Source organism: Camelus dromedarius, chromosome 11 (assembly GCF_036321535.1).
Source record: "Camelus dromedarius isolate mCamDro1 chromosome 11, mCamDro1.pat, whole genome shotgun sequence".
NCBI classification, from domain to species: Eukaryota; Metazoa; Chordata; class Mammalia; order Artiodactyla; family Camelidae; genus Camelus; species Camelus dromedarius.
The window spans coordinates 52,140,669-52,152,817 of NC_087446.1; the positions used below are offsets into that span (position 1 = coordinate 52,140,669).

General features: G+C 37.1%; 1 protein-coding gene across 1 annotated transcript in view; it reads right to left on the minus strand.

Annotated features, from left to right (window-relative positions):
• Window positions 1-10,836, minus strand: part of RPAP3 (RNA polymerase II associated protein 3) — a 29,207-nt gene extending 18,371 nt beyond the window's left edge. The window contains exons 1-6 of the mRNA XM_010997474.3: window positions 10,755-10,836; window positions 7,866-8,049; window positions 7,032-7,172; window positions 5,679-5,801; window positions 4,723-4,850; window positions 708-829 (exon numbers count right to left, since the gene is read on the minus strand). Of these exons, the coding sequence (XP_010995776.2) occupies window positions 708-829; window positions 4,723-4,850; window positions 5,679-5,801; window positions 7,032-7,172; window positions 7,866-8,018 (667 nt within the window). The 5' untranslated portion in view covers window positions 8,019-8,049; window positions 10,755-10,836. The remainder of the gene's footprint in view (window positions 1-707; window positions 830-4,722; window positions 4,851-5,678; window positions 5,802-7,031; window positions 7,173-7,865; window positions 8,050-10,754) is intronic.
• Between the last annotated feature and the right edge of the window lie 1,313 nt (window positions 10,837-12,149).

Below are 12,149 nucleotides of genomic sequence, written 5' to 3' on the forward strand. Positions count from 1 at the left end.
ATAAAGAATATTCGAAAGATACATGGTATTGAGAAACCTCTATAAAACAATAATCATATGCTACATATGACAAATAGGTAACTATCCTTTAACAAAATTAAGAGGAACTAAGAAATACTAACATTATGCTTACTGGACTTCCTCCATCCCCCAAACCTTGACAGAATCCTTGTGACATATCACCTTCTTCCACGAGTCCTAGGAAGGATACTTGCTATCATAAGGTATACTTCACCACACCAGGAAGGAGCACAATCTTTCAGACAACAGTTTTATTTAGATTTTGTGATTTATACTACACAGACCAATTTCATGGAATAATAAAAGGCTTAGAACTTACAAATAAACAAAAATGTGTTAAGAGCTCTTACATGTATTACCTCTAGCCTTACAATAAGCAACAAGATGTTTTAATTCCTATTTTACAGATGAGAAACTGAAAAATCAGAGAAGACACATAATCTTCCCCTGGTCACACAGCTAATACATGGTCAACTGAGAATCTGAACCAAAATCTAATCGGTGGCAAATAATGCGCTCTGTTCCCAAAATATCAAGGTATGTTTTAAATTGCAAAAATGAGTTTTATTCAATATACAAAAATCTCTAAAGGTAACTGTGATTATCTAGTATTCTTTGTATAGTATCAGTTAAATTAAACTATTAAATAATTTTTTAGATAATGATGACCTGGAAAATATTAATACCTTTTTTGGCATCCTCTAATTTTTGCAAAGCAAATCGAGCAGCACCTCGCCTTGCATAAGCCTTTGTGTAACTTCTATTCAAGGCAACTGCTAAATTACAATCAGACTCAGCAACAGCAAACCTGCAATTTAAAAAAATTAAAGTGAAGTTAATAAAAATCATTTGTGAAACCAAAACTTCAAAATTTGTTTCTGAAATCTCTGAAAAGGGGATTCACTTCCCAACTGAAGGCATGTTTCCCACCTCCTTTTATTTAACTAAGCCCACTAAAATCAGTAATTCCTGATGGTACTCCCTTTAAAGCAAAGAACAAGAATGCCCATTATCAATGTTTTTTCTCAGCACTGTACTCGAGGCTCTGGCCAATGCAGTTCCCTAAGAAAGAAAAACAGCTAAAAATTTTAGAGTGGAAAGGAACAAAACAGACACTGGCAAATGATATGATGGTCCACCAAGAAAACTCAAAACAATCTAGAGACATTGTTAGAAATAATGAAAGTTTAGCCAAGTGGCTACTTTACTACAGATCAGCAACAAAAAACAAATAAATCTAACAAAAGATGTACAAGATCCATAAGCAGAAAATTGCAAGACTGTCTTCAAAGACATTAAAGACTTAAATAGAGCAACTTCACATTCATCTGTCATAAGGCACAAAAACAAAACAATATAATTCTCCCCAAACTCATCTATAAATTCAGTGCAATTGTAATCAAAATTTTTCAAGGAATCTGACAAGATGCTTCTAAAATTTGTACTTTTAAGTAAAAGTCCAAGAATATCCAACATTCTTGCAGAATACTAAGGTAAGAGAACATGTCCTATACCAATTATCAAGACTTCATACCACACTGTAGCCATTAAACATAGCGTGGAGTGGTTATTATAGTAACAGACAACAGATCAATGTAAGGAATAGATCGATGAAAGAGATCCATGCAAACCTGACAAATGACAATGGTGTAACTGCAAATCCATGGGGAAAGCATGGACAGTCAATAAATAGGGCTGGAACAACTGGGCTATTCATATGAAACGACATGAAATTGGAATTCTACCTTCAGCATATATAAAAGGACTTAAGTGTGAAGAACAATCATAAGTTTTAGAAGAAAATATAGGAGACTATTATGAGTGCAGAGACAGAAACTATTTTAACAAATCATATTTTAAAAAGTGCCAACATATTTTAAAAAATCCATAAATGAAACACATTAAAATTAAGAATTTCTGATCATCAAGATTCCATAAAGAAGAAAAGGGAGATCAGCCACAAATTGGGAGAAGAGAATTACTATAAATAAACACTAAAGAATTTGTACCCAGAATAAAGAACTCTAAAAAAGCAATAATAAAACAGCCTAACAGAAAAATGACCAGAAGACAAAACAGGCAATTCACAGAAAATAATTAAATAAGTGGTGAATAAATATATAAGAATATGCTAAGACCACAATGAATTACCATTTTATACTCCATAGATTGAAAACTCAGAAGCCCAATTATACCAGTGTTGGTAAAGATATGGAACAGGTGTTCTTACACACTGCTAATCGTACAACTACCTTTAGAACAACTGGTCACCAACACATTTAAAGTTGAACATGTGCACAGCCTATGACCCAGCACCAAGACACATGTACAAAAGTTTTCACAGTATCACTATAGTTAAATAAGAAGGGAAGGAGGATGGGAGGCAGGAAGGGGGAGGGGAGAAGGAAAGGATGAAAAGGAAGAAAGGAACCAAAAAACAATCCAGCAACTGGAGAATGGATATGTAACGGTATACTCCTAAAAAGGAACTGTATATAACAATGAAAATGAGAGATCTACAGCTATATGCAAAATATGAACAAATCTTAGAAATATACTATTCAAAGAAATAGACAAGCCACAGAAGACCACATTTACCATGATATACTTTTAAGCCTCAAAAATAAGCAAAGTTGTACAGTATGTTACTTAGGGATATATACACATATAATGAACTTTTTTAATCAAAAGAATAATAAAAAAGAAAAAAATTTAAAAGAATGATATATAACTCAAGATAGCGGTTTAACTGGGAGGGTTACAATGGTCAGGATATGCAAAAGAATATCAAAAGGTAGCTTCAAAAATAATAATGTTCTGGTTTGAACCAAGTTGGGAGGGTTCATGCAGATTTATTTAAAATTATTCTTTGTCACATATATTGTAGATATCAAATACTATAAAATATAAATATTGCCCTAATTTGGATATTAACAGCATAAGTTTCAAAGACCTAAATATGCTATTTAAAATATTTGTAGATACTACTACTATAATAAATAATAAAGTAGATAAACAACAAGGTCCTACTGTATAGCACAGGGAACCATATTCAATACCTTGTAATGGCCTATAACAAAAAAGAATATGAAAAGGAATATATGTATAAATGAATCACTATGCTGTACACCAGAAATTAACACAACATTGTAAATCGACTATACTTCAATGAAAAAATAAAAATAAAATAGTAAAAACTCAGACACCAATATAATTCATATTTCCAAATAATAATTAAATAATAAGAATGTCCTCCTTGATGGTACTCTTTTTTTAAAAATTCTTATGATAGGTCAGTTCCCTGCTTAGGATAAGACCATACACATTTATGCTCTTCAACATTAAGTATGTATTTAAAGGGTCAGTATGACTTAAACAAAAATTGGAACATATTTTAAGTTTACTATAATAAAACTTCTCTATGTTAAATAGTGGATAAATTTTTCAAAATAATGGAGGAAAATTAATTTTAAAAATGTTTACCCAGCTACCGTTTTTTTTTCCTGTGAATTAGGTAAAGAGCCTCATTACTCAATTTTTAGAGGAGGAACACCTCAGTAAAGTAACTTATAAAAGCATGGTTTGAGCATCTGTGTGAGAGCACAAACCTGGGTTAACAAACCTTGATATTGTAATAATTGCTGTACCAAATCATATTCTCACCCTTATGTATTCTCACCTTTATGTAAATACGTAAGAAATGTATAATCAAAACCAATGCTTTCTATATGTCATTATACTGCTACTTCAAAGCAAAATGCCCAAAAGCACAAAAGACTAAAGTCTCAATACCAGTCACCACCTTATCTATGGAACTTAGCTCAGTTGCCTTGAAGCTGCTTTGCTAGCAGGAATCTGCTACAAACTGTCTCCTCACCGTAAAAAGCAGAGACATGCTTTGCTTGCTTTGCTCAGTTCGAGGTCATAGATTCAGGGCTGCTTGTGCTTATGGAAAACCATAACTCATCCACTCGTCCCTTGCCCTGACTGGCAGGACACGCTTTGCTTATCAGGCATAGATGGATAGCGTAGGCTGCTCTTGCTCACGGAAGACTGCGACTTAGCCCTTAGCTGGGAACAGCTGGGCTGCTTCCCATGCTTAGACGATTTCTGACCATTGTATAGAGACTCTGTGGTGGTCTGGGTTTTCATTATCAATTATTTGGAACATGTAACCTTGCTCATGATTGTTTGAGGCTTAGAATAACTGTTTGTACTATCAATATTGTAACCTTCTCTCTAAATTTCAATTTAGATTATAAAGTTTCTGTTTTTCACGAACTGAAATTGCTGACCTGCATCCCTGCACATACACCATGCCCCTTACTCATTCCTATGACGTTATTTCACTTTGCTCTGACTATTCTCAATAAATACAAGAGTTTTGGAGGAGCTCGGGGAGTCAGTCTCTGGCTCCTTCTCACTCTCTCGAGCCGATAAAGTCTTGAGAAATTTCATTCTTCCGTCATGGGACTTTTGCTGGACAAAACCCACGACGAACAGAACCCACACATCTGGATGTTTAAAATGGCTTAAATAAAAGAATTCAATAAAAGGGAGTGAGTTATAAGAATTTATACTTGAAAAGAAATGTAATACTTTTTCAAGCATTCCCACACATTTTATCACGAAACATTTTTCTAAAAAACCAGTCTCCATACACACATAAAAACATTCACACACATTATGGAAATTCCTTACTTTTTCAGTCTAAAGTATGCAGACGCTCTGTTTGTGGGCAACACAGGATTATATGGATCAGCATCCATGCCTTTGGTGTAGCATTCAATCGCTTCATCATATTTTCCTTGTCTGAAGTATTTATTGCCCTGAAAAAGCATACACGTCAGATATTTACTAGCGCAAAATTCCAGAACCATTTTTTTTTCATTATTATCCATCTCTTTCTATCTCATTAGCCATGTGATCAAGGCTAACAGGAAAGAAAAAAGAATTAGCAAAGTGGACTTTTTACAAGTGCTGAAATTCACTTGTCATAGTTTGGGCACAATCCAAGAGTCCTGGCAGATTGGCAAATGAGTAAAATTCCTAGTATTAAATACTTCTGACAATAATAACCCACAGGAATGTAATAAAAGACAGGCATCAACATAAACTTTAATCTGAAAAGACTGCCACCTCTTTCAAAAGTGATATAGCCAATTTTATAATAATGAGGCATCCCTCAGGGAGATGTTGAACGGTCCAAGAAGCAACCAAAGATGACCAGTGATACAGAGGAGTAGGATATAACATTCATGTCAAGAATCACATGCTGATTTGATTAGTAATTCAAATTACTAAAAGCCCTGGAACAACTCTCTGTACACTCCAAGCACTTTATATATAATTCATTTATTAACACAACAACTCATTGAGGGTTAGTAATAATATTAATCTTAGTATTAATTTTACAGCTGAGAAAACTGAGGACATACAGGAATTTAAAGAACTTGTCACAGGATGTGAACCTAGGTAACCTAGTTTCACAGCACACATACCCCTAATCACTACGCACACTGCCTCCTGCTAGAGATTTAGCCAGTAACAACTTAATGTTTGAACACCCCCTAAACTATGTTGTGGAAATCTTGGGATCCATGATTTTCTATGCATCCTGCTTACTTGAAGGAACCAACAGCTAACCTAAAGAGTACCTTTTCTTTTAGAGCAAGAGCTTTTTGTGAATCTACATGAATCCCATCCTCTTCTGACTCTGATTCTTGAGACACAGAATCATGGGTGCTCTCTTCTTTGTCAAGCTCATCAAGGATACTGTCCTGAAATCAGAAGTTGGAGAACAGTGCTCATAATTACATGACCATTAAAAACAAAAAGGAAGATACAGCTCCCCCTCAAAACAAGTACACGACAGAACTAAAGTTGTTACAATCTAAGAACCTAGACATCTATAAAAGCAACCCAAATAACCTCTCATTGTTAAGATTATATCCAGAGAAAAAGGTACTCTTGTTTAGAAAACCAAGATCCATACAACATGGAGAAACTGACTCTGAACTCATTAAATAAGCTGTCAACAGAATTTACAAAGCACCCCTAAATTACAAACTATTAGCAGTGAAGTATTACGGCTTTACATAAGGGAAGTTTGTAAATAACTCCAAATGTATGTAATAGCAAACAACAGGTTTTTTTCTAAAAACCTTCTTTCTTATTTTTATTTTTTTTATTCTTTCTTATTTTTAAAACACAAGAACTTCTTGTAGAGTACAGTTAACTCCTGATTCTCACAACAACCTATGAGGCAGATGTATTTCACTTGAAGGAACTGAGAAACAGAAGTTAGTTAACTGGCTCGGGGTCACTCAGCTAGTAAGCGGCCAAAAGAGGATCTAACCCTAGACTGCCTCCAGAGAGCTCTCAATGACTATGCTACCATCTCTCAGGGTATTCCAAACTAGAGCTGACTCTCCCAAAGAAAATACATACAGGCTAGTCCGGCAATTCCCAGTCTCTCTTGACTCACATGTTCTTTTTATGGTAATAAATCATCTCATGGAACCCAACAGTGTTTTTTTTTAATCTTTTTTTTTTAGCACATATGATTAAAGAATGATTTTTAGTAAGAGATTTTAAAGCAGTAAACATTAAAGAGATTATTAACGCTCATACAAAAAAATCTTATTATATGAACAAAATCCTTTCTGCATTGAGCAAATAATATACTATTTTAAATAATCTATGTAAGAAAAAACAATTTGTTGATAAATTTAAAAATAAGATCTGCTTAGTTTCACTGAATAAACATTACAAGATGATGTACTGAAATTTAGCTATGTGTTTTAGCATGAAGATTCAAAAAATACCACCAGCCTACCAACATTAAAGCCAATATTAGTTTTTATTCCACACAAAATAGTCTGTAAGAAAAAGACACAGGTCCTAAGAACTCAACATTATTTTTCATTTAATTCATAGGACTCTTAACTCCTAGAAAATTTTACTCAAATACTAAGAAGCACATAACTAGATCAACTTATTCAACTTACCACATCAAGTTTTGCCCATGCCTCATAATCATAAGATTTTATTCTGTTTTTTGTGTTTTCATCTTTGGTTTTTTTAGATGACTCTTTAACTTTGCCCTTCTTCTTTTTCCTAAAATTCCCATTTCGAATAGGAGGTAAATTCTAGGGAGGAAAAACAACACAGTGTTTCGAGACTGCTCTATTACTTTTCTGTGTAACAATATCATTTACCATTTCATTTATAATTATGCTTGAAAAGTTTAATTCATCTTTGACAAATACTGAACATTGTTCAGTCATAAGAAAATTATTATCTAGAAATTTTAACTATACACTTAATTTGCAATCCTCAATTCAAACTTAAAAAACTGCCTGATCTTCAGCCTTAGTACAATGATTTAGCAGCAGTGCAATGGCAAACTGAACTGCCCCCACATCATTACAAATAGTATGAAAAAGCTATCCATATTTGAATGCACTGTCTTAAATATTTGGTTGAGCCTAGGAACTAAGTTTTTATGGCAGTACAGTACGTTAATATACCATTAAATGCATAATTATATATGATATGCACCATATATGTAAAACCTACATATTTTATGATGCTATTCTTTAACCTTAAGAATTATCACGTGGTCTTCCTTTCAGTAACTATTCACTAAGACTTAAAATGTCTTAATATAGTCAATACAGTTACTACAAAGACTTTAAAAAGCAGAATTTTTCAAAATGTTGGCAAAGAGCAAATCAGTATTTCCACAAAACATTTTAAAGGTGGTGCTTTACTTTAAAATAAGTAGTTTTGCTGGATGCTAAAGTGGAAATTTAATTATGAGATTTAATTAAGAAATTTACCTCTTCAGTGACACCATTTTGTCTTCTAAGTTCCATATCCTTTTGTTTAATATCTTTTTCCCAGTTTTCTAAATCCCTCATAAAGTCTTGTAACTCTTCTGCATTTTGTTTCACTTGCAGTTGTAATTCAATTGCTTTATTTGTTGAAGTCATTATGGCCTGTAGAGTTTTGATCAATCAACCTCTGAAAAGAATTAAGCAGAATTATTTGGTTTATTTTTTTGAAACCTAACTAATTAATGGTTTTTACCTCTTCATAAATGACCAAGATACACTAAAGGAAGGGAGCCTAAAGTGATGCAAAACAAAGAAAATACCAGCATATTCTTTTAAAAATGAGTCAATCAAAAAATTTCTTCTGTATGGCACAGAGAATCATATTCAGTATCTTGCAATAACCTTTAATGAAAAAAATATGAAAACAAATATATGTACGTATATGCATGACTGGGACACTATGCTGTACACCAGAAATTGACACATTGTAAGTGACTAAATGTCAATCAATAAAACAAAATAAAAATAAAAATGAGTTAAACAACGTTTCCTGAATAAACAAATGCAAAACAAACAAGTTTGGGCATCCCCACATTGTAACATGAACATAAGGCAGTGGGAAGGAATCACTGAAATTAGCAAGCAGCCTATGGTAGCAGACTGGCTGCTCATCTCTAGAGTTTACAAGTTTAGCCTAGTTATTTCCTTTACTCCTTTTTCTTTCAACATTTATTGAACTTCTGCTATGTGATAGGCCCTGTATCAAGATTTGGCAATGCAAAAACAAGAAAGACAAGGTCCCTTCTCTAGCAGAGAGGAAGACAAAATAAAGTACTGAGTAACAAAATATTACACTAGGCAGGGTTTCTTAACCTTGGGACTACTGACATTTTGGGCCAGATAATTCTTTGTTGTAGGTGGGCTGTCCCATGCCTTGTAGGATGGCTGGCAGCATCCTTGGCCTCTACTGACTGGGCTCCCTTCTCTCTGGGCTGTGACAACCAGAAGTGACTCCAGACATTGTCAAGTGTCCCCTGGGAATCATAATACCCTCTGGTTGAGAACCACTGTTCTAGAGGTACCTAGAGATGCTATGGGACTGACCACAAAGGCAGACATAAATCAGAAGGCAGGGTGGTGGGTTCAAGCAAAGAGTCCCCTACAACTTAGCCAACTTTCAAAGGGGGTCAGCCAAATGATTAATATGGTGGAGTAGGCAAGCAGAACAAGGGACGAAGCGGGAGAATGATGGAAAAGAAGCCTAACGGGTGGATGTGGGACAGATCATGAAACGCCAGACCACGAGATCCAACCTACACTCTGAAAGCTATGAGAAACATTAGGTAAAATAAAAAGGACATGATGACTGATTATACTAGGGAGTTGGGAACATAAAAGGACTCAAATCATGTCTTAGACTTCTGGTTTGGGAGCCTGGTAAGATTCATGGTGCCATTTTGAGTCAAGAATCACAATTTTCAAAGGAAGAGGTTTCAAGAGTGGAGGACAAGTGTAAAGACAGATTTTTTTCAGTTTGGGATATGTTGAATTTGAGTTCTTAAGGGACATCAGGAAGACATACAGAGTAGGAAGTTAAACAGAAGACTAGAAATATAAATTTGGGTGTCACCAGCATAAAGGTAGAAGCTACAATCATGGGATTTGGACATGTTTAATTACTATGACAGTGCAGGGGAGGGGGAAAGCCTGGAGACACTAATACTTAGGGAACAAACCAAGGAAGAGATGAGAACACAGTAAAAACTAGGCAGTTGCATCTAGAGAGCCGGAGGAAACCTTAGAAAGTACTGTCACAGAAGAGAATTTTCAAGAGTTCAAAAAGACAGGGTAGCAGTGCCAAAAGCCACAGAGGTCACATGGAGGAAATAAAGTGCATTCTATTTAGTCATATAAAAGTTAATATTTAGTTTTAAAGAGTTTTTTTAAGGACAGAAATAAATCGTGCTGAGTAAATGCGATTATATGGGGATTGGTAATTTTGTCTTCGATAACCTACAACTGCTCACGAGTATGGATGGAGTGGAGATGGAGAAACAAGGTAAAAGAAGATACAGGAAAGGGGATGAGTGATGGGACAAGGTCCTCCAAAAGGTGGGAGGGGATTCAAAGCTTAAGTGTAGCGGGGCGCAGTGTTAGGATGGGAGAGATAGAAGAGATTAGAAAAGGGATTCGTTTGGGAGGAGCAATAGATGTTAGCAACCCCAGATAGGGCTCCTGACCCATCGCCTTGCCTCAGAAACTAAACTAAGTTTAAGCCTCTTCCAGGCAGTGCCTATGTTTAATCGCATATGTATATCTCATTTAAAAAACAAAACTAGTACAATACTTTGTCGGGGGACTCAAAAATGTGAATAAAAGCGCAGCAAGCCACTGAGATAGTGTAGAGGGCAGAAACCTTTTCCATTCCACCCATCACCTCTCTGTTCCCAGGGAACCTGAGACGGAGCTAGGGATCCAGGCAGGCAACCAGAAACTTCCAGCGCCTGGGGTATCACTTTCATTCCCAATATGTGGGCGTGCATTGCACACCCACGCCGAAAGGGGGCGGGCCCCACCGAGGTTTTCTCCCGAGGGTGCATCTGCAGTCCTGGCCACTGCAAAACGCCCAATGCCCGGGGCAGCCGGGATGGCGGGACCGTTAGCAAGACAGACCGTCCAGGCCCGGGCCGCGCGGGCGAGCACTCCCGGAACGCGCCCCCGGGTGCGCCGCTACCCTGGAGACGGCCGCGCCGCGCCGCGCCCCCGCCGCCCGCCCTTGCCTTCGCCCTCTCCGCCTCAGCCGGGACTCATGGCTGCGCCCTTTCCCCGCGCCAGGCGACCCCAAAAGCCTCCTCGCTGCTGCAGCCGGCGACAACGCTAACGCCGACTCACCTCACCAGGCCGTCACCAGCCCCGCCGGCGCCGCGTCCGGCCCTCAGCAACTCACGCCGGGCCCCTCCTTCCTGGGCTTTCCCACAAGTCCACGCGTGCCCTCGCCCCACCCCCTGGGGCGGTGACAGAGCGTGCGCAGAAGGCCAGGTGCCCTGCACCCTCCTCCTCCCGACAGAACCAACTTAGAGAATGGACTGTGATGTTTAAAGCGAAACCTGACGCTTTGCCTGCTACCAGGATGACTAAATTTAGGTAATCCAGAAACTGCAGGATTATCCTGACTTGTTCTGATTCCCCAAATAATAACGAGTTCAATATTCCCTTGAATTACCCTCAATTTTATCCCTAATGTTTGCCTTGCTGGTGTGTAACGATATTTTACATCCTTTGTATGATAGTTTAAGTGAGAAAGTTACTGTTTCTCTACCATGAACAGGCTATGTAAACTGGTAACTCTAGCAATTTTTCAGGGTTTGGTTTTGTTTTGTTTTGTTTTCCTTTAAGTACTTTTATTTCGCAAACCAGTTCTTCAATCTGACTGCCTTGTACCTTTGCAAGTAAACTGTTCCCTTTTCTCACTGTATCTATCTGAGTCTTTCTGGGACGTGTGTCGGTATTAAGGTCTGTCCTTAGATTTGTCCTGGCCACAGACAAAAAAGAATATGAAGCTTTTAATATTTGTGCCTCTGCTTTCTGTATGAGTGAACTTTTATTTTCATGGCAACTCTAAAGTTGTAAAACAAAAATAATTTTGAATCCCATGAAAACAAACAGAAACAAACAAACCTTTCAATTTGAACAGCTCTGTGATCTCAAGCATTAGCCCAAAAATCCAGATTAGTGGTTTTCAAGCTTGGCTGAACTTCGGAATCACCTAGGGAGCATGGGGGAAAAATACCTCTCATGTCTTTCTCTCTCTCTCTCTCAAGTCACATAATAATCCGTTGCTTAGTACAGAATCAAAGTGAGAGGAGTTAGTCAAATGGTCTTGATGGCCACCATCACCTAATCCTGAGACTCCCACTGTCCTACAAAAAAACTATGCCTGTAACGGCAGCCTTCCCCCTGCAAGGGAGGTGCAGGGTTTTTACTCTTGGCAGTCCTGTGCTCATCTAAAAACTTAGAATTCAATAAATAAGGAAGGAGAGGAAGAGAACAGATACTGAGGGGCAACTAGTAACCTATCAGAGGCCTTAATAGGTCTCCATCAAAAAAATGAATGAATAAATGAGGCAATACTGCTGGAACTCCAGACTCACTGTAACCTGAGGGAAAAGGTTGAATTCTGAAATGCTGATTCTGCCACTTAATGAAAGTGTAATCTGAATGTAATCTGGGCACCAGGTCTTAAGCTAAACCTCAGTTGTTGAGGGTAAAATTAAAATGGAGAAGATA